The 24,292-nt window shown below is 35.4% G+C and overlaps 1 protein-coding gene across 4 annotated transcripts in view; it reads right to left on the reverse strand.

Moving 5' to 3' along the window:
- Positions 1 to 372: 372 nt before the first annotated feature.
- LOC148942390 (uncharacterized) overlaps positions 373 to 24,292 on the reverse strand; it is a 45,459-nt gene continuing 21,539 nt past the window's right edge. For all 4 annotated transcript variants that reach the window (XM_089103094.1, XM_089103096.1, XM_089103095.1 and 1 more), the window contains 2 exons: positions 12,588 to 12,779; positions 373 to 2,946 (listed from right to left, as the gene is read on the reverse strand). In XM_089103094.1, coding sequence (XP_088959220.1) covers positions 2,336 to 2,946; positions 12,588 to 12,779 — 803 coding nt within the window. In that variant the 3' untranslated portion in view covers positions 373 to 2,335. The remainder of the gene's footprint in view (positions 2,947 to 12,587; positions 12,780 to 24,292) is intronic.

Here is a 24,292-nt window from a genome sequence, read left to right on the forward strand (position 1 = left end):
AACATGAGTAGGGTTAAAAACCCCATGCCTTCTCAAGACCAGACCACAATTTGTGCTTTACTGAAAACAAAATACGTCTGAAATATTTTCACCTTTCTTAATTTCATAAATGAAAAATTATCAAAACCTTAAGGAAGAAATGTCAGTATGTGTCAATTTAACTGAGAATGCAGGGTCATTTTTTTTTTAATTGTGAGAACAGAAGAAGGAATAGTAGTGTCCCCAAAAGTTTCAACTTAATATCCCCAGTCACTCTTGATATATTGCTGATGTGTCTTATTAGAAACAATCTAACACAATGCCTCTTTTGATTTATTTTACAGCAACATTTAGTCTTAAAGCATAATGGGCCAATTGCATAATTGTGGGGGGTTGATATGCCTAATATCCCTAAAGACTTAGTTGCTGGACTGTTCTACTATGCTGAACAAAATGGTTGTCTCAGAATTTTGACTGGATGCTTTTGGAAAATCACATGGCTTGAGAGAAGGACTGCTTGCCATCCAAGCTCTAGTTACTCTTAAAAGGGACACTAGACACTCGCGCTATAATTGGAGTGCAAGGGAGAGGACTTCCCCTTCACATATCTAGTAAAAACATTTTAAATGTATTTTGTTTTCAGGAAAGTGCAATTTATATTCTAGTCTTGACAAGGCGTGGGATTTGTCAGCCAAATGCATTTTTTAAACGATAACTCTTTCTATATATACCTTATATACCCCCAGGACTTCACCTATAACCCTTTTCCCTGGGGTCTGTGGGGGGTTTGTCATCCTTAAAGATATAATCTCCGTAACTTTCAATTACGTGGAACAAAATAGCTATCTAAAAATTTTGATTGGATGTGTTCGGGAAAATGGTGGGTGTGGGAGGGGGGTTAGTTGGCCTCCAATCACTTTCGACTATTAAAAATGGCCCTTTCAATTTACAATAGAAAGAGCCTTTTTCGAAGCTTCTACGACAACAAATAGCCATCTCAAAATTTCTATCAGATGCATTTTGGGAACCCTTGCCCTGAGGACTCTGGGGGGGATTCATCCTCAGACATTATTTTTGGGCTGTGGGGGGGGGGGGTTTCATCCTTAAAGACCTAATCTCCGTATCTTTCAATTATGTGGAACAAAATAGCTATCTCAAAATTTTGATTGGATGTGTTTGGGAAAATGGTGGGCGTGGGAGGAGGGTTATCTGCCCTCCAATCACTTTCGACTATTAAAGATAGCCCTTTCAATTTCCAATCAAATAAGTCTTTTTCATGAGTGTTTGTCAAATAGTAATTCTCAGTAATTCAGAATAATATGATTAAAGTAAACCGGTTCCTTTCGCTGCGAGTATAAAGCTACCATCTTTTTGTATGAAAATAAAAAGCTAAAACTAAAAGGCAACTTCGTGGATCAAAGGAGAAGAAAATTATGAAACACTTCTCTATGAAGATTTTATCGAATTTTATAATCTGGTAAATTTTGTACAGTGTCCTGTGTTCATACTACGGAATATCAACCGCTAACATTCTTACCAAATCAAAATATTTTTCAGACTATTAGCAGAAAATACCGCTAAATTTATTTCCGTTAAAAAAATAACATATTTCTTTATATAAAATAGCAATCAAATCAAACAAAAAACAAGAGCAACAATGAACATAGATAAATTAAACTTGTCAAAGGGGCTTAATTGCAAAATAAATGGAAAGAATAACAACATTTAAGATACCTTTGAAAATTAAACAACAAAAGTGGAAAAGAAGATAATTTACAGAATACGGTTTTATGCTTAAACTAGTCGTCAACATAGCGTGAAAATCAACTCCATAGGCTTAATCAAAGGATTTTTCAAGATGATAGAACTATCGTAAAGGTCTAAAAAAGCGTACGTCTTTCATACATGTATCTAAAAAAATAGAGTTGGGCGGATTTTAAAAAAAGCTGATTTGCTGATATTAAAAAAAGTTATTAAATACACTGAAGACAAAATACATAGAATTGATACACAAAGGGGATTTTCTAGTATGAACTCTTTGAATAATTGATAATTGGGACCTTGAAGGAAAAAATTTCTAACATGTATCACATTTGAAAGGTTTTTCTTCAGTATGAGTCCTTTGACCAGGTCCTAGACTAGAATTTGTAGTAGAACATTTCTTGTATAGGCCTACACCAGATTAGATAAGCTTTTCCCAAGTATAAGTACGTAGACCAAAAGTTGAGCTGTAAATTGTAGTAAGAAATTTCTTGCATGTAGTACACTGGAGGGGTTTCTCTCCGGAATGAGTTCTTCGATGAAGAGATAGATTGGAAAACTATAGAGATACATCTCATACATAACATGTTTTTCCTCAACTATGAGTTCTTTTATGATAAGACAGATAGGATTTTTGGCGGAACCTTTTCTCGCATATGTCACATTTGAAAGGTTTTTCTCTACTATGAACAACTTGATGACGAGATAAAAGCGCATTTGTTGAGAAAAATTTATCACATGTATTACATTTGAAATTCTTTTCTCCAGTATGAGATCTTTGATGAAGCCGTAAACTTGAATTTTTAGTATAAGATTTTTTGCATATATCACACTGGAAAGGCTTTTTTCCAGTATGAGTCATTTGATGATCAGATAGGTGGGATTTTCTACAGAACTTTTTTTGGCACGTGTGGCATTCGAAAGGTTTTTCTCCAGTATGCGTTCTTTGATGATCTAATAGATGGATTTTTTTGTAAAATGGTTTCTCGCATACGTCGCATATGAAAGGTTTTTCTCCAGTATGAGATCTTTGATGATCAGACAGATGACCTTTTTGGCGGAATGATTTCTCACATACGTCACATTTGAAAGGTTTTTCTCCAGTATGAGTTCTTTGATGAAGGCGTAAACAGGAATTTGTAGTAAAACATTTCTTGCATATATCACAATGGAAAGGTTTCACTCCAGTGCGATTTCTTCGATTACCTACAACAGAGAGAACTAGAACAAGGTAAAATTACCTCAAAGTAGACAATAAGTCTTATGTCTTTAAGTAAGAATCTAGCTCCCGTACTGCGAAGATCAATATATGAAATAAATAGCTATCGTAATTACATTTGAGTGAAAAAAGGATTATAATTGCGCAACATTTGGATTATAAAGGATTATAAAACAGCACGTTTTTTGGATTTTCAGGGGGTAGTCAAACACCCCCTTGCGAGTAAGTCTTGTTTAATGTTTAGATTTATCATTATGCTCTCGCCCGAGTAACAGCATAGTTCACACGAGGGTGCTTGTTATCAGTGTTCAGTGGCGGAGTTTGATTACTTCACGGATTTTTGAAGCCCATATTCCAATGTTGCCGTTTTGATATTTAGCCATTATTGAGGCCTACCTGTCCTGGCCACATTTTTAGCCGTACCAGTAATTAACTCCAAACCGAACAGCACGTTAAGATTAAAGTGGGTAAATAAATAATTGATCTTATTTGAGGTAGGCGAAGTCTGTTTACTTTAATTGGTATGGGTCGTAATCGAAAACGTAATCGTCCCGCTGAGGACTCAGAAAACCCGTTGAACTCTACAGCTACTAGTACCGGAAGTTCTATCACCCAAATTACCGTGGAAACTTTATCACAGAATTTTAACAAAGTACTTGAAGCTGTCCAAGAAAATTGTAGAAAACTTGACATGGTGAACAATAAATTAAAAACACTAGACGATCGTGTTTCCAAATTAGAGGTGACCCAGTCAGACCAGTGCTCTCAAGTTGCTATTCACTATAGTAAAATCGAAGTTCTAACAAATGAGAACACATCCTTAAAATCACAATTATCAGTTCTTGTTGATGAAGCTAAGGCCCAGGGAATGCAGTTTTGAAAATGTCGCATAGGCTTATTAAACTGGAAATTGAACAGAGGGATAAAAACATAATTGTTTGGAATGCAGGTTGCGAAAGTGAAAATGTTGCTGTTGCTTTGTTCTAGGATATTGTTAAAGTGGGCTTAGAACAGTCTACAGTACCACCATTCAAAATTATTCAGTGCAAGAAGGATGCCAAGTTTTTCAAAGTTGAACTGAGTGACAAGGAAACAAAAATTGGCCTGTTACGAAATGCAAAAAAAAACAAATAAAGAATAAGAATATTGGCCCATTCAAGGATTTGTTTCTTAGTGATGATGCTACCCCTGAGTTACGTCGGGCTAGAAAAAATTTATTTAATAAGCGAGCCCAGTTAGGAGATGCAGGTTTTGATGCATGGGTTTCTAAATCTTACCCACCTTGTGTTCAATTCAAAGGCCCTGACGGATCGATCGCTAAATATTTTCAGAATGATATAATTACTGAAACTTGTTAGACCGGTTATTAGCCATGACATTGGAGAGCGTAGTCAAAGAGGACGATTCGGAAAGCAGAAGTGAATGTTTTGCTTGTATGTAGTTAATTGAGAAAGAATTATATTTGTTTTTATAGTTTGTGAAGTAAAGTTGAGTAATTTTAATTGGCTGTTAGAGTTTAGATTGGACACCCTCGTGTGTGATTGTATTGTTCTCTTTGGTGATTAATAATGATAGTTTTCTTCGTTTGCCTTTATTTAGAATTTATGCCTTATTTCTTTTTGTGTTTTTTTTCATTTTTTCTTTTGATCATTTTTGTTTCATTGTTTGTTGTGAGAATTGAGAGATTGTCTTTGATAGTGATTGGTACATGCCCTATTCGTCAGCACAGGCCATTTGGATTTTTAATAGATAGTGGTTAGAGATCTTGTTTTACCTCTGGGGGCTCGTAGTATATTTGATTTAGAAAATCAGAAGGGAAATTTTTATAATTTTTTAATGAATGTATTAATAAAAATCTGGACTTTGTGGTTCCAGCTTCTGACCCTCCTGAGGATTCTAAATTTGTTTTTAGTTAGGATTTTCATGATGTTGAGTGTCGGCATGGTGGATCGGGAGATTTTGGGATTTTTCATTTGAATTGTCAGGGCCTAAATACAAAATTTGATTTTTTAGCGAATTTAGCTAAACTTAATCTTTTCCATGTGCTTGCTTTAACGGAGACCTACCTGAGGGACCGAAATTCTGCTCTTTTAGATATACCTAGCTATACTTTGTGTACTCGGTACCGGGAGTTACGTCAAAACGGGGTCTTGCGGCTTATGTTCGTGAAGATCTCCACGCAAGAGTCCGAGACGATCTAAGTGAATATAAGGAAATGGTGTGTGAAACACTCGTATTATAAGCCAAATTGAATAATGTTGATACATATTTAGTAACTGCATATAGGCCTCCTTCTGGTTCTATTCAAGAATTTTTGGGGGATTTTCATGAACAGCTGGCAAAAGTACAAATTAGTAATAACCCTTGTTTCGTTCTAGGTGACTTCAATATTAACATGCTGGATGTGGAGTCTTTAGTGACTTCTCAGTTATTAGATTTGTGTATGTCTTATGGTCTGTTCCCAACGATTAAAATCCCAACTAGAGTTTCTAGGACATCTGCAAAGCTTTTGGGTAATATTTTTTCCAATTCACCTTTCAGATCGCCAGGAGTTCTTGTAAATGTGGAATCTGACCACTTTGGTGTTTTTGCAGATTTTGAGGTATCTATCGCTAAGCGACAAACTCCTGAACAGAGTAAACGAGCTGTAGTTTTTGATCGTAGTGCCCTGTTGAAACTAAAAAATAATACGGATCGTATTGATTGGGTATCTCTGTTTGGAAATGAGAGTGATGTAAATATTAAATTTACACTCTTTTATGGTAAGCTTTTGGAAATGGTTAAGGAAGTGGGAGCAGTGAAGAATTCGCAACGTCGAAAACATTATGGGAGGGAAGCCAACGATAACGCATGATCTTTTTCAAAAAATAAATCTAAGAGATAGACTGTTTAAGTCACAAGCTTTAAAACCTACGCATGAGAATAAAGAGCGATACCATGCTTTTCGTAATGGTTTGATTAATTTTCTCCGTGAGGCTAGAAAAAAAATATTTTAGTATGACCAACTGATAATAATATTCTACCAACTGAAGTGACTCTTAATGAGGTTATAATTGGAGATGGTACTGGGATATGTAATGAGTTTCTAAATCATTTTTCTTCAATTAAAAAAAAAATTTCCAAAAAATAAGTTTTTCAAAGAAAATTAAAGGCCATTTTAAAATTAAGCTCTGGATATAAAAGTAACTGTTAAAATTCAAACTTAAAACGACCAGAAATTACTATTAAAGAATAAATGAAACCCAAAACGAACAGAAATTAAATAAACAATCATAGCAAAAAACATACAACAAGTAATAATATAAATGAATAAATAGATCTTAAAGGGAGTAATGCTTAGATTGGCTATGAAAATCAAGCTTAAAACAAAAAAAAATATTTTGCTATTAAAGTATAAATGAAACTTAAAACGAACAGAAATTAAACAAACGAGCAGTGCGAACAAACACACAATATATATTAATGTAAATGAATAAATAAAACTTAAAACGAGCGAAACTTAAATTGAATATGTAAATCAAGTTTGAATCGAATAAAAATAACTGCAAACAAGAGTTTGGGTATCGCCTCACTGCAAAAGCCTATAACCTACTGCGTCATTGGCGCCTTACTGAAAACTATATGAGTCTTGAACAGTCTTGGAAAGTATCAACAAAATCAAATTGAACATTAAATATATAATGATATTAATTGTTGAAAGATCCATCAGTTCAAGATTTTTGTTCACTGTAATTTTTATTTTCATTTTCAATGCTGTAAGAACTGGAAAAGAATAAATTTGTAATATATGAGTAATTCGTTTTCAGTGAAGCGCCAATGACGCAGAAGGCTTTAGGTTTTCAAGGAGGCACACTTGTGCCTCTTTAAAGAGGCGACCCACCACAATGTTAAGCGATTTCCCGTCCTAGCGGTCCCAGAGAGACAGCGGTGATCGCATTTTGTAGCCCAAGCTCCAACTAAGGAACTTGCAAAATTTCACCCCCCTCCGACTTTATCTTCATGGGTAAAAGTGGGCCGGAAGTTTCGACCCTCCGACCACAGCCCCCCTTTAACGTTGTCCGATTGGGCTGAGAGGTTAAGATTTCCTAGGGCCCGGAGCTTATCCTCGAAATTTCAGCTCGATCCCATCACTCCTTCCCTGTTTTTCAAAAAACAAATATAGCTACACAATGTTCATTTCTCTTTTTTTTTTATCAGCCACGCCTATAAGTCACAGTTGGCAAAGGATCCGGATGAATGAGGACTCATTCGAAGCGGAATTCGACCTGTTAGGGCCTTTTGATATTTTCAGACCGAAAAAATTATCCCCCGACTTTACATTTATGAAAAACCTCGTTTTCCTATAAGAGCCCATGTTAATTTTTCCCACCACAGCCCCCCTTTAACGTTGTCCGATCGGGCTGAAATTTAGAGGATAAGCTTTCCTGAGGCCTGGGAGCTTATCCTCAAACTTTCCGCTCAATCCGATCCTTCCTTCCCTATTTTCCAAAACCAAATATCAAGTTTTGTGGGGATTTGCTTGCGTCAAAAATAGATACAAGAGACTAAAATAATATAACAAGTGTCTCTGTGGTACAATGGTCGCTGTTCCTGACTGCTAGGCGGAAGATCCGGGTTCGATTCCTTGTCAGAGAAAATTTTTTACATACTGAATTTAAAGTTTAAAAAAGAAACTCAGTTTCTTTTTTAAATCCAATCTATTAAATCCTTCGGCTCAACAGGCGTCTCAAGAAGAATATCACAGTCGACCTTCAGGTTACAGGTAAGTCTCCACTGCTTTGATAACATGCCGTATACCCACATGCTCGAAAAAAAGTTGAAAAAGAAAATCTTACTGTGCATTTGATTTGAGTATTCAGGAATTAAAAGCTTTAACACAAGAATCTTCAAAAGCGGGGGGTTTGGGAGGCGGCAGCCCCCATCTTTAACTCCTGAAAAGATCAGCTAACAGTTAGTCAAGCAATACAAAGTAATAAACTGTACAAAAACGTGCAGAAATTATTTGAAAAAAACTACATTTTCTAAAGAGTTAAAGAGGCAGAGTCACAAGTTCGAACCTTAAAACGTACAGGGATTAGGAGGTGCAGTTGGGGGGCTGCCGCCCCCCAAACCCCCGCTTCCGTATATGAAAGGGGCTGTGTCCTCCTCAACGCCTCGCTCTGGCAAGCCTTTACCCACTATTTCTGAGGATCAAGTTTTTAATAAAACAAAGAAACTTAAACGAATTAGTATAACTCCCATAGATATTACGATTGAACTTATAAAAGCATTTCCTGACAAATTGACTAAGCCACTAACACAAATTTTTAATTGCATTTCAACTTCTTCAGTTTACCCACAGATATGGAAAACGGGGTATGTTACTCCAATCCCTAAAAAAGATACTAAACCTAATTTCGAATGGTGTGAGGCCAATCACTTTGACCCCCTTGTTCAACATAATGTACGAAAGTTTTGTAGCAAATTGGCTAAAAGCTGAAGTTGAACCCCTCCTTGATCCTCATCAGTACGGTAACAGAAACAATACATCAACATCCCATTATCTAGTCAGTCTTTTAAATTTTATTTTTAAGCATGTTGATGACCTGCTAAATGACTAAACTTAATAACAATTGATTTTAAAAAGGGTTTCGATTTGATTGATCATAACATTTTAATTTATAAGCTTTTAATTGATTTTAAAGTGAATGTTGCTGTTGTGAAAATAATTCAGAGTTTTTTAATAAATAGGTTCCAAATTTTAAAATATAAGAAGTCTTTCTCTGAACCCGAGCTAGTCTTTTGTGGTGTACCTCAAGGTACCATTCTGGGTCCTATTCTTTCTCTAGTTATGATCAATGATATTGCTAATGATCTTTAAGACCGCTGGCAACATGTTGACAAACTAACCCTTAGAGAATTTTGTGAAGCCAGTAAATGTAGTAAAGCTCAAATTTTAACTGATAGCATGAAGACTAAAGTCTCTAATTCAAATATGACAGTATATTACAGTAAATCTTTAATTTTAACTATTTCATTTTTAACTATTTCATTTTTAAATTCTTCTGAACCAAATTTTCTACCAACTATCTCTGATTCTCTTAAAGTAAGGAAAATTAAACTCTTGGGAGTTATTATTACCAGTGATTTAAAATGGGAAGCAAGCACATCTAGTCTAGTAAAAAAGGGGAATGCTGAGCTGCAGATGCTCAAGTTTATGTCGAAACAAGGCGCCCCTCCAGACCACATCCTCCGAATATTTACATCTTTTACTCGCCCAATTCTGGAATATGCAGCTCCTGTATGGCATTTTGGACTGACTACTGAGCAAAGAGCTAGGATCGAAAGAGCTCAGAAAATAGCTCTAATGATAGTTCCAAAGCAGGCAGAAATGTCGTATGAAGAGCAGGTGACAAAGTTTAAAATGCAAACTCTGGAAAAAAGAAGAGAAAAAATTTTCATTGATTCCAAAAGAAAATTTCTGAGCCACCCAATTCACAAAACCCTTTTCCCCCCTAGATCCACAACAAAACGACTCCCGTGCAGGGTTGCAGTGCCTGTTGAGAAACTTCAGCCGCTACGCTGTGCCCATCAGCGGTTAGCAAAAATTTTTATGCCTAGTTTCGTAAATATGTAAAACAACAATTTCTAAATATTGACCCATCATATTTTTTATGTATTTCCATTAATTTTATTGTTTTCTATTTATTTTTAATTTTTACTTTTTAACTAAGCGTAGTTTTTTTAATGTATTTTTTACAATGAATTATGTTTGACGTGAACGTCACGTTCTGAAGATGATATATATAAATATATGTATAGTGCTTTTGAGATATATATAGTGCTTTTTTTTGGACGTAAAATTCAAATTCGGCGATCATGCTGTGACAGTAATTTTTAAAATAAAATTCTATTCATTCATTCATTCATCAAAATAGCCGAGATGATCCTCATCTCCAGAAGACACCCTTTGGATCTACTCTACCATCTCCTGCAAATTTATCACTACATCTAAAGATGATTACATTTGATGAGTTAAGGGATATTATCTATAGTATGAAAAATAGTTTGTCCGGTAGTGATCTTGTAAGCCTAAAAATTCTGAAATGTATTTTCCTATCTATATCTGGACATCACTGATTAATGATTGCTTCCGTCAAGGTAGGTATCCAGATTGTTTAAAAAAAAGCAAGAGTGATTTGGGTAATTATCGCCCAATATCAGTCTTGCCAGTTATTTCTCATCTTATTGGAAAATATTTTAGTAATCGGTTGACCCATTTTTTAGAGAATTTTAATTTGTTGAATAATAATCAGTTCGGTTTCAGAAAAGATAGGAAGACAGAGGATGCATAGATATTTTTGACTAGTATAATTAACATAGCTTTAGATGAAGTATTTAAGGTTGGTTCAGTGTTTCTAGACCTACAGAAGGCTTTTGATACAGTTGACCATGGCTTACTCCTGGAAAAATGCGAGGTCTATAGGATCCGAGGTAAAGAACTTTGAACTTTATTGAATATAAACACACAAATAAAACACAACTCCAGGGACTGATCAATGATCCCCCTGAATTATTGATCCCCTGAATCATTGATCCAGGGAGGATCAACATACGGAGTCCAGAGCTTTGACTCAGTATAAGTCAAAGCTCTTGACCTTATACGGAGTTTCCTTAGTAACCGGTACCAGTTTGTAGAAATGATTTGTATACAATCAGGACCCCGCCCAGTGGTTTATGGTGTCCCGCAAGGGTCAGTTCTTGGTCCGATTCTTTTTATTACTTCATTAATGATATGCATAATTGTATCCCAAGTTGTTGTTTTAATGTTAGTGATATGGCTAAAAACCCCCGGAATGAGACGGTATCATTATTTGCTGATGACACAGTTGCTGTTAGTACCGCGAAGACAGAAGAATTGCTTCAGACATCGATAAAAGATACTGTTGAAAGGTTAAATTCATGGTTGAGGGTAAATAGGTTAAAGATTAATCTGGGTACGACTAATTTTGTTATTTTTTCCTGTTCATCAGATTTTTATCCATATATTAAGGATATTGTAACACAGTATGGAACTTTAAAGCGGGTGTGTTCTTATAAGTACCTGTAGGTTTATATTGATGAATTTTTATCATTCAAGTGCCAAGTACAGTATGTTTGTAAAACTGTGTCTCGTAACCTGAGTATAACGAGAAAACTTAAGCATTTTTTCCCTCCTTTTGTTATGCGCCTTCTTTATTTTTCCCTTATCCATTCATATATATTATATTGTAGTAGCGTTTGGCTTGGAACATTTCCTTCTATTGTTCGCCAGTACGAGTTCTACAAAAAAAAGTTGTTCGGCTGTTAGATGGCCTACTACCCCGGGAAACTGTACGAAAAGCGTATGAGCGTGTAAAGATATTGCCAGCTTCCGGATTACGGGAGTTGTATATACTTCTATCCATTTTTAAGATTCAAAAGGGTATAAACCTCCCGTGTTTTGATAGCTTAGCCAACCTGAGATCTTCCGTCCACGATTATGATACTAGGTTATCTGTAAAGATTAATATTCCGCTGCTTGTCTCGGCCCGAGCGATGTTCTCTTTGCTTCATATGGGGATCAGAAGTTGGAACCATCTTGATCAAAATATAAAAAATATAGGTGATATTTCTTCGTTTAAGATAGTAAATAAAGGGATGCTTTTTAGTAAGTATGAATTTTGTGTTTTTTTTTTTAAGATATTGGTAAATATTTATGGCTCCTGGGGGGTGATGATTATGATTATGAATATGATAGTAAATTTAATAAAAATATTAAGGTGAAAGTTTTGTGGTGCTGTTTGGGGACTGTGATATAGATAGGTTGCTTTTTTTGTTTTTTTTATTGTTTTGTTATGTTAGTGTATTTTTGCCACCTCCTTGGAAAAGTTTTTACTTCTTGAGGTGGCCGCTAAAATGATGTTAAATTGTTTGTTTGTTTAGAATAAATCTCTCTCTCTCTCTCTCTATGTTTTTTAGGTTTTTTTCATTAGTCTCTCAATTCAGCTTCAAAATTTTTTAACCTTACACAGTTATTATACATTCAGTTTGATGAACCAACCCTATTTTTATTTGATTTTAAAGTTATTCTTCGTCCGATGAGAAAATCAGACCACATATAAATTACCCTGGCGTAAATATTGCATTAAAATGAAGCAAAAATAAAGCACTTTTAGAAGAGAATGCTATGACTTTGCAGTTGTCTTGATAAAAAAAAGAGATATTATTTTAATTGTTCACATTACTTGTAGATATAGCTAAACTTGTAGGCTTACAGCAATTTTAGACTTCGGTACATTCTTGCACCAGATATAAAAAGAAAAATATTTTATATTATAAAAACAAGATGAGTTCTAATGAATTCCCAAATCTAGAAAAGAGTTCCAAATAAATTTGAGTTTCTTGTTTAGCTCAAGAATTTAACAGGGATGTAAAATATTAAATCCTTACAATTTAACCCACCCATTACCTTAATTAGTTAATATTTTATCAAATTCAACTAGCACAATCAGAGGCACCAAAGATATTAATTTAAAACCTCGCTACGATTTCAAAGGATGCGTACGGTTCACATTTTCATTTTGGACACACAAGTATACAGAAGAATTGCAGGATATCTGAATCATACCTATGTCCTTGCCAATATTCAACTCTGGTTTAAGCTGGTCAGAATTAGGTTTGCAATCTGCAGATGTGCCAGGAAAATTAGCCAAAATACTAGGTTCATTTTCCGTTGATAATATGTGTGCTTCCAGACGTTTGTGTGGATTTGTGCTTCCAAAAACGTCTTTAATATTAGTTAAGGATGCATCTTCACCTTCTATAAAAATTAAAACCAAAATCACATAAAAATGCACACATAAAAATATGTATTTTACTTATACAACACTTCGAACTTCATATAATTGCCATATAGACTATATCAAAGATGAGTGAAGGGTTTCTAAAACAGATAATTGTAAAATAATAGAGAATCTCGGAGAAAATGACAAATTACAGTATACTTTGTTAAAAAGGTTTCTGCATTATGGTTACAGCAATAAAACTGCTGTTTATTGCTGTTTACTGCCGCGGTTACAGCAGTTATTTAATAAAAAGCATGCCAGTGCCCATTGTAACAGAAAGTTTACGTCTTATTACGAAAAACACCTCTCTAATGTGAAATTACAGATAGAAATATCACTGATATGTCTTTCTGCATAACAAACCAGGAAAAAAAAAACCTTAGCCAGGAGTTTAAGATCTTCCGTCTGACAGAAAGTTTAAGTCTTATTACGAAAAACAACTCTCTAATATGAAATTACTGATAGAAATATCACTGATATGTCTTTCTGCATAACAAACCAGGAAAAAAAACCTTAGCCAGGAGTTTAAGATCTTCCGTCTGACAGAAAGCTTAAGTCTTATTACGAAAAACAACTCTCTAATATGAAATTACTAACAGAAATATCACGTCTTTCTGCATAACAAACCAGGAAAAAAAAACCTTAGCCAGGAGTTTAAGATCTTCCATCTGACAGAAAGTTTAAGTTTTATTACGAAAAACAACTCTCTAATAAGAAATTAGTGATAGAAATATCAATGATATGTCTTTCTGCATAAAAAACCAGGAAAAAAAAAACCTTAGCCAGGAGTTTAAGATCTTCCGTCTGACAGAAAGTTTAAGTATTATTACGAAAAACAACTCTCTAATATGAAATTACTGATACAAATATCACTGATATGTCTTTCGACATAACAAACCAGGAAACCAAACCTTAGCCAGGAGTGTAAGATCTTCCGTCTGACAGAAAGTTTAAGTCTTATTACAAAAAACAACTCTCTAATATGAAATTACTGATATATCACTGATATGTCTTTCTGCATAACGAACCAGGAAAAAAACCTTAGCCTGGAGTTTAAGATCTTCCGTCTGACATAAAGTTTAAGTCTTATTACGAAAAACAACTCTCTAATATGAAATTACTGATAGAAATATCACTGATATGTATTTATGCATAACAAACCAGGGAAAAAAAAAACCTTAGCCAGGAGTTTAAAATATTCTGTCTCTTGGCCCCCATGAAAAATCGAAACTACTATATGCATTCTAAAAAAAACAAATAAACAAAAATATAAAGGAATATGTTCCCTTAAAAAAATTGCGACAAGTTGAGTTGTTTTAGTGTATCATTATATGTTGAGTAGTTATGTCCAAGCATAATTTTACAGCTCTTTTTCGTATCATCTTAATTATATCTGATTGATCTTTCGTCAAACCCGGATGCCAAGCAGGACATGCATACTCAAGAGAAGACCTAACGTAGCTAAAGTATACACTTTAAAACCTCAGTTGGCATATCAAATCTCATCAGGTTGGAAAATGAATGTAAAAGTGAGGCACCTTTTTTAGTCAGATAGTCAACGTGCAAGTTCCATCTTAAATCTTCGTCAATAAGTAATCCAAATATTTTAACAGTTTTTTTTCGGCAGTAGGGAAATAAGAGAAGAATGGCTGTCGACCTTTAGGAAGGAAAAAGTCATATAAGAGCTCTTAGTTACACAGACCGTCAGTTTTATCTTTCCTAATTCAGCTTTTAGATCACAAAAAATTCTCGTCAAGTCAGACTGTTCGGTAGTCGGAGGGCTTAGTTGCAGTGATAAAACAGACAAATCATCAGCAAATTTAACACGTTGTCGAACTGTTGCTAAAATACGATTGAAAACAATTTGAAAGGAAAGTGGGCCTAATTTGGTCCCTTGTGGCGAACCAAAAAAATATCTAAAAATCCAGATGGTTCATGATCAGGGAGTTCGATAAACTGAGATCTTTTAAAAAGAAAACTAGCAAGCATACGTACAACAAATGGACGGGCACCCATAACCTTAGCTTCTTCCACTACTACATAATGGTCGATATTATCAAAAACCTTAAGTATTTCAGCTAATAATGCATCAACATAAGCATTATTTTTTTTTCTAAATGTTTAAGGATGATATCCAACAAAGTATAATCACCTACGGAACAAGTACTGACAAAACTCTCCAAAAGTGACCCCGCGTACCTCAGCGCCTCTAGACGCAAAATGTTGTACTACTTAATCGCTCCGAGCAAAAGTACTTTGCTCCAGCCAATAATTATGCTAGAGCGTGATTCAGGCGACGAGTGACCGGGATGAATTGTATAACTACGGTTTTTAGTTGCCAGGTTCGCATAGGTATACAAAGGGTCACTTTTTTGTGTGGAGAGGATATGTTTTGTCCGTACTTGTTCCGTAGGTGATTATACTTTGATATCCAACAATGCAACCAAATAATGAACAGAACTATGCCCGGGTCGAAATTCAGATCGTTGGGAATCTATGTTATCTTTTATGTCCTTAAATAAACAATCAAAAATAAAACTTTCAAACACTTTTGAAAGAGCCGGTGTTTTTTAAATCGGCATCATATCAGTAATATCCTTAGAGACCTTACATTGGGGATTGGGGCAATATATACCTGTTTAAAAATACTAGGAAAAAAACCATCAATAAAATATTGGTTAAAATTGGCGTTAAAGAAGTAGATAAAAGATTGGGTAACTAGATTTACGAGGATCAAGTGCCTTCAACTTCTTAACAACTGAACTAATCTCTAGGCTAGGGATATTTGAAACTGAGTCATTAGTTGGTAATATTGTTAGTCACGGAAGAATTTTACAAATTGTTGCGAAAAAATTATTAATCTCATTAGGTTACAGGATTTTACCAGTATTATCTCTAACTTCAACTTTGGCCACTATTTTACCGATAATATTCAGAACTGTATGATGGAACTTCCTTGGATTGGATTGATATTTTTGCTTATAATTTTTTAGCCATACTGCTTACGTCAACATCTTATTTTGTACACAATTGTATTTCCTAACCTTTTAAAATCTTTGTCAGGTCCAGTTAAATGCAATTCATTCCTCAATTTTACCAGATCCCAAATATCTTGAGCAATCCATGGTTTTTCATTAGATTTCACATATTTGTGGTAAAATTTTGGAGTATTTGTCGAATATTTTTCTATAAAATGAACGTGCCATTTTGTCACCATCAGACAATGAGAGGATATCACGCCAGTCACGATTTATGAGCCATTTCTCGTAGATTTGCTAGCTCAGGTGTCTTGGACCTGTACAACACACTATTTTTTTGTCTATTTGGGATAATATGATTAGGTTCCCAAGCAATACACAGGTGGTCACTCATACCTAATGGGGGCATTATAACTGGGGTATTGTAATATTCCGGACAGTTGCTAAAGATGAGATCTAACATACGGTTACCTCTTGTTGGCACATTAACAATCCGCTTAAGTGACTGCTTAAGATCCATTTGGGATCCGAGTCATTAAATCGCCAGACATTATGATACCAGCGTTAGGATACAAGGATCGTACATTGTCAGTGCAATTCAGTAAGTAATTCACAAGGTCTTTACGATAAGGGCTACGGGGCGGATAGTAAACAACACATATCACCAGTCATACCACTTCGTTAGGTAGCCTCTTAGACCTGTACCACAACCATAAGACTTCCAAACCGTGTTTATTTGGTATATTGTTGAAATTGAGAACTCTATTTTTTATAGATGATCGACAAATAATACTAACACCACTACCATATGTTACTGTAATGTCATCAGGTGTGATTCTTGTAGGTATCATATCCATCAAATGCAACATACTCTTCAGTCGTGGACACGATTCACAGATACAAGCAATTTCAATAAGTTCCGTTTTCAAGCATAGGTCGACCTCTTCCATTTTGTTTACAAGTGACCGAACAGTTGACACTAGTATTTTCGGAAATGAATAGGGATGAATTAAGGGTTTTACATTGAGGTCTCGAATTTGCTGCCAACACACTGAATCGGTTCCAAGTTGGGATACTCCGAAAGAATGGTCTGAAGAGTGGGTGAATCTTTGATTTCTTTTAAATTTCAACCCCGTTGGTTGTTTGGACCGGACAAATTAGAAGAAGGCCGGCTAATATTTTTTTTTTTTTAATGGAGTTCTTTACTTTTCTTTGAAAAACTTATTTTGTGGAAAAAGTTTTTTTCATTAATCATAAGAAAAGACCCCTTATTTCTTAAATTTTTTTTTTGGAAATTGACCTACTGAAGTTTTTTGCTTGACCTAAGTTGGACAATACTATGGAAAAATTCTTTTTTTCCAAGGGCGATCGTATTGAATGTGTTTTGACATTTATGACGTCATCCAAACCTTCATTTTAGATAAAGCATAGAAGAGATTTAAACTTTTAGAAATGGATCTACAGTCACAACTTAGGCTTTTGGGGGGATCCCTTTAGTAAATAAATGGATATTACGAATAAGAAATTACCCAAAATCAATTTTTTTTTAGGATTTTGGGGGAGAAGGGCTAACTCTGAGACCCCCTGCGGACGTTCCTAGCATGAGAAGGTGTTTTCAATCTCCTAATTTCTACCCTTCTCCCACCCGCCCTGAACACTGACAAATCAATCATGTCATGCTGTTTGCACTCTGTTGAAGTAAATATAATTTAAATTAGAAGCAGCGCCTTTGTAAAAATACAACTTTGTTTTCTTAATCAGTTTTCAATACCCTTTACCTTAGCTGATCAGATTGGTCTTGTCACATTTGATGGTCTAGGCTTTTCATTTGTCCTCTAGGCATTATGAGACTTCTTGAAACGTCTTTTGTAAAATAGAATAATTACACTAGATATAAAAACGATACGTTCACTCATGGAGAGGGATGTAATTTATTCTCTTGAAATGTACTCAAAAATATGATGTCAGTCATATCATTGTTCTTGGCAATCATATGTTTCTTGTGTAATTTTGCCTGCATCATAGACACTAAAAACGATACAACCACCACTGAATTAAATATGACATATGTATGCTCTTGAAATGTGCTCATAAATATGACACTATTCATGGTTGCTTTTTCTTAAGGATCTTAACAAATTTTCTCAAACTCGTGACCTATATAGATAATCTTTTTAGGCCAGAAAATCCCAGGATGCCAATTTTTTTCAAAAAATATGGAGCCGTTTATGCGAAAAAATACGTTACGGCAATACATACCCAATTATTGCTCGTTTATATGAAAAACAGATTCTTTTAACTAAATCTTCTATCCCACTCATGAAATTGCAAAAGTAGGCTGTCTGGGGGGGGGGGGGCAGGTGCAAATGAGTTCTTACTGATTATAAGCATGAGCTAATTATACAACCAAAACTGATAATGAATAAATGGATTCACAATTCCTAGCTGAGCTGCTACTGGAATCACCGAGCAAAGAAAAAACAAACAAAATAACAATCCAAGTATTCCAATTTACTCCTTTACACACCTCGAATGAAATTGGAAATAATAAATTCCATTTCAGTGTTAATTTGATTTCATTGTCCATTCAATACATAATGAGGACAATATAAGCTTAAAACTCTCCCTTAAACTATTGCATTGTTTTGTTCCAAATTGTTTTTATTTTTAAAGCCGGTTATTCCTACACTAGAGACAACAACCTATATCATACCAAAAGTTCAGCCCAATCATTCTTTCAATTTGGGGCTATTTTTTAATAGCATTCTGTCATTTTTAGTTGCATAGTGATTTTAAAACTGAAATAAGTTTTAAAGAATTTTGGAAAGAGCCCGACCTCAAATTGAGATCAGATCGAAATAAAGAGACAGTAATTAAAATAACTGTTATTGAAACCACTGTAGGACACTTCCATCTCCACCTAAAATAGCAAGAGAAATATTTTTTTTTCCCTTTTAGCTCATTAGCACTTTAGGAAAAACTGAGCTTGCTTGGTCTATCATAGTATCAAAATGGGATAATAAGTACTGATATCGTCAAAAATGTATCCAAGAGCGGGGGGATGTTAGGGGGTTGAACACCCCCCCCAAAAAAAAAATTCTTCTGGTATTTTAAGTTTCCCCGTGATATCCCCCAAACCATTTTAAGAATCCTTCAAATATAGGAAACAACCACGAGTTTTCTTGATTACCTTGATTAGTAGATTAGTGATTAGATTAGTGATTCTTGATTACTAGATATATAATGCAGAAACTACAAAGTATTAATTATTTTCGGTTTAAATTGCAGCTTCCCTCGTTATTTCCGTGCTAAAGTATACTATTAGCAGGACATTAACTGGACTAACTGCAAAGCAATGATTATTCCCTGTATAACTTTTACCTTCGCACCTTACTTCCATCAGAAACGCTTTTTTTTACTTGAAAAGACCTGATAACGCTGTTACAAAGTTTACAGCATTGACTTGGCAGCTAGAACATAGAAATGCATTAATCATCAAATTGATATATACATCTCGTCCCCTGAGAGCGGTTTTGTCGTATCTGCGACTTTTTCGGGAAGTGGAGTTAGGACTGCCATCTAACGTGAAATTGTTTGCTCTATCCGATTCCGTCGACCATTTTGTTGTAGCTCAGCTAGAAGTGCCCCAATTTTAGATTTCTCGTTTATCGTATCTCACATTTTGCCGTTTTGTTAAGAGCGGTTCTGTCGTACCTCATATGGGAAAATTACACGGGCATTTTTGTCGTAACTCCGTCGACGTATACTTTTGAAGAAGAAAAAGTTTGTTAAAGTTTCACAATGAAACCCAAACGGACATTGTTTACATCCGCAAAAGCTGCACAATATTTGCAGGAATCCAGGTACCTCATTTTTGTGGAATTGACTAATATTTTGTTCCAAGAGTAGGTAAAGGTGCAGTGTATCTACCCCTGATAAAAACAGCTTATTTCTAAGGGTATATTATTAAGTCAATTTAGTTGTAAAGTTTCACAGATACTGTCCAATAGAAGTAGAATGCAAACAACACACTTCTTCCTTTATTTTGCAGTTCTCTTTGTAGGTTCTCCGCACCCTATAGTACAGGGCGAGCTACACTGCACCTTTACCCAAGAGTATATCAAATAGGCTACCTGATTTGTTATGATTTTTGGTGCATATATAGTTTGATTTGGAAACAGCATTGAATTAGGAATATGGTTCTATTCCTAGATAACAGAATTGTCTTGTCTATTTACGCACATTATTGTACCACTGCACCATCTCATAATGCGATTTGCTAATTTGCAGAACTCAAAGGAAGTATCAAATTTTCTTGAACAAGTAGGCTAGCCTAGGCTATTTGATTAGGCTGAATATTTTAGCCATATGGATTGCTGAATGTTTTGAATGCATTGATAGTTAATAGTAGAGTCTAATGACAAATACACAATTTAGTTTAAGCATAGCCTAGGCTAATTCTAGAAAATACTGCCCAATCTTAAACACATGATCCTATAGGCCTTGTAGGATACAAAACCACTCAAACATAAATAGATTCAATCCCAGACATGTGCTGTAAAGAAAAAATAGGCTACTAGGGTTTGCTAACTTTTCTTTAAGCTTAATTTTCAGTATAAAAAAGTTTCTGAGATCAAATTGAGCTAATCACAACAAGGTAATCTAAATCTATACATATGCAATACTAAGAGCTTGCTAGGAAATATAGGCTCTATTTGAATCAAATTATGCTCGGTTGCTTGTCCAAAGTTAGTGATTATCCAAACACCAGGGGTGCTTGGATAATATACCCAGTTCTTCATCAGCAGCTGATGTGTATTACCAAATAAAGCTAGTTTAAAGAAAAATCAAACTGTTTTGTTTAGCCTAAAGGTGTATCTGGCTTTGTGGGGGAATAGACAAGGAAATAGAAAATCTAATGGTATATTTCCTTTTTTTCTTTATCTGATTTCTCCCCTTTAATAAATATTAGAGCTAAAAATATGTTTTGCTATTACTAGGCCTAGACTAGTCTATCCTTACAAAGCCTATCTTTAGTCTACTGAAAATTTCATTTTCCTGACCTAGCCCCATTTTCCATTTCCTGACTTGAAGTAAAATCAAGTAATTGGAAGCATTGCATCAAGCCACAATGTCCATTGGGCTTGTATAGCCTAAGCTTTTGTTTGTTAAGCTTTTGTTTTGTTTGTTTGTTTTTTAGTTTTTTGTTTGTTTTTTCTAGCGAGGAAGATCTATCTTCTGATTCAGAAAAAGGCAGTGATCCTCTCTATCGACCTGAACTAGATGCAAGCAGCCTTTCAGAACTAAATTTCCGAGAATCTGATCAGGAAGTAGCTGAGGCTCTTCAAGAAAATGTGGATTATAATCTCTTTTCAGAGGTTAATGTCAGTGTTGGCTGTGGTTCTAGTTCAAGTGCCATAACAGGTTCAGTGGCAGCAGAAAATCAGGAGCACCTCGAGATTCCCAATAATGCTGAACCTGTACAAGAAACAACCGAGCCAGATCTAAATAGTCAAAGCAATACAGTGGATCATCCTAATTCACGTAAAAAGACCAGAAAACAAATTTCAGATAAGAAGAACTGGGTTAAGACAAAGATCAAGGCAGCAGTAAACTCTGGTACTGTATATATGAATCCTAACAACCAGAAAACTCATGGGAAAGAGAAGAAAGTGAAGGATGTTGTTTGTAATAAGGATTGTCATTATAATTGAAGTCAGGCTATTGCCTCTGAAGAGAGACAAAAGATTTTTGATGATTTCTGGAAACTAAGCAAGGATATGAAGAAAATGTTTTACTTGAAAACAACTAAAACCGTTCCAACCGAGACTAAAATCAAGAAGAAAGCGGAGACGCGCAGGAGTTTCACACTGTGATATTATTTTGTCGTTAACACGAAAACAGTCCGGATTTGCAAGACATATTATTTGGCTACTCTTGATATTTCAGAGAGAAGAGTTTACTACGCACATTCAAATTTTGCTACAACAGGAGTGCCAAATCCAAAGGCAGTACAGGTACCTCGAAACAAAACTAGTAACGAGGACATTGAATTAGTGAAAAAGCATATTGAATCTTTCCCATGCGCTGAATCGCATTATACTCGAGCCAAGTCTACCAGAAAATTCTTGGAAGCAAATCTAAACATTCGCAAAATGTATGAACTGTATCAGGAATACTGCAGAGAACTAGCAAGAAATGATGTTAGTGAGTTTAAGTATCGTGAGATCTTCAACACGCAGTTTAATTTGTCATTTCATATTCCGAAAACAGATCGATGTGATGTATGCAAGGAAAAACGTGTAAGTGAAGAAAACCGAATTGAAATGGATCAGGAAGTAAAAGACAAGTATGAGGCTCATGTGAAAAGTAAAATTGAGACCAAGATTGAACGTGACGTGGACAGGTCAAACCTATCTATTCCCCTACTTTGTTTTGATCTGGAGAATGTTTTTCCGCTGCCCCGGGGTAATATTTCTTCATTTTTCTATAAAAGGAAGATAACTACCTTCAACCTCACGGCAATTCTTTCATTCTAGAGAAGGACTGGAGAGAAAATCAATGAGGTATACTGTTGCATTTGGTCCGAGTTTGAGGCTGGACGTGGAGCAAACGAAATAGCTAGTGGACTAGTGTCCATACTGGAAAAAGTCCTTGATAATTACCCTGATATCTGCCAATCAATTACTTGGTCGGACTCCTGCGTGTCCCAGAACCGAAACTCTATTATAAGCTTCGCCATCCAAGATGTTCTAAGAAAATTTCCGCGCTTAGAACAAGTGGTTATGAAGTATTATGAACCAGGTCATTCGAGTATACAGGAGGTTGATGCTGTACATAGCACTATTGAGCGGGGGCTAAAGCATCTTGATTTGTTTTCCCAACTAGATCTGGTGAGGAAGTTACTGAAAGTAAGAAGGATACATCCTTTTAATGTCCTGCAAATGACCCAGTCAAAGTTCTTTGACTTTCAAAAGCCAGCAAAGCTGTACAAGTACTCGTTGGTACCGTATTCAAAGGTAAAACAACTTGATTTCCGTCAGGATAACGCTAAGAGGATTTGGTTCAAAGCTTCCTTCTCTGGAGACTTGCATATGGCTACTATATCACAAGAATGTACTTCGGTTAAAAAGTGTCCCAACACTTCGGCTTTCCGTGTTGTTGAACGTCTTGTTTTGCCCAAACTTTATGGCAAAAAGATTGATCTACCTGAGGCGAAAATCAAAGATGTCAAGTATCTCTTGAAGTTCATCCCCAACCAAGACAAGGAGTATTTTGAAACCAATATTGAACAGTACTACAAGGCCATGGGGTATGCTTAACGTTTGGAAGCCTCTCCGTCTACGTAAGATCCCGGTCCAAAGGTGGATTCCACTGAAGTAAAACGGCGGCCAGCAAATAAACTTAACAAAAAATAAACATTTCTGACGTTTTTTGTAATTTTCATACTTTTTCAAATAGTATTGCTGCATGAGAACTCGTTTGTCGTATCTTCATGGTGAAAAGAATAGGCAGCCCACACCATTTTATCGTGTCTAAGTTTACTCCCATTTCGTTAAGGGCGGATTGTCGTATCTGTATTTCATTTCAAGTTTCGACAATGAAAACTTTACCTTTTCCATCTCATATTGGGGAGACCTTCCTTGTTATTTTTTCTCTTTTTTTTGATGTATTTGCGAAGAAAATCGGTTGTACCGTGTAAGTTCCAGCAAAGGGGAAATTTTCAAAGTCGTTTTTCTCGGAATTTTGAAAACCTTAGTTACGACAAAACCGCTCTCAGGGGACGATATAACGGCAGATTTCTGATGATGGCAGGTAGTGCCATTAATATAGTCAAATCAGATCGATTTTGCAGCGTATTTTTAAAATCAGACGAAGAAACTAATTATATGCACTGAAAAAAAGAACGTCTGCTACTTCGACAGAGCCGTTCCTAGGGCTGGTTGCGCCCGCAGCAAAATTAATTACAACCCCCCTCCCGACCCAATTGTCAGGAAAAAAGCCGAATCAAGGTTGGCGATTCCCCAGCGCGCTTTTTTTTTCTTCAAGGATCCAGTTTGGGCACAAAATTGTTGTCTCTCATTGACATAAAAGCACATAATTTTTGACATATAATAATGTATTATGTTCTAATCATTCCAGTCTCCAAATGCCTTTAGGAAACAAAACTAATACTAAACAAGGAAATTCTGCAAATACTAAACCCGAAAATTCAGATCTAAATGTTTTAAACAATCCACAATAGCAATATTTGAGCTGTACCATATTATAAAAAAGGAGTTAGTCTGGAGTGGGAGGACATCATAAAGAAAGATTTAAAGGAAATGGGAACTTCGTGGGCGGGTGTAAAAAGTGAGGCTTTGAATAGATTGGGGTGGAGTAGGATCGTGCGTAGCTGTTGGCCTCAGGCGGCTTGGTGCTGCGGTGAGTTGTTAGTAGTAGTAGTAGTAGTTAGAAATACAATATTCCACGCTGCAATAATTTTGGCACCCAAATATACAAAAATATAT

This window comes from Artemia sp. Qi Xiang Cuo, chromosome 17 (genome assembly GCF_049724085.1).
Source record: "Artemia sp. Qi Xiang Cuo chromosome 17, ASM4972408v1, whole genome shotgun sequence".
Lineage (NCBI taxonomy): Eukaryota > Metazoa > Arthropoda > Branchiopoda > Anostraca > Artemiidae > Artemia > Artemia sp. Qi Xiang Cuo.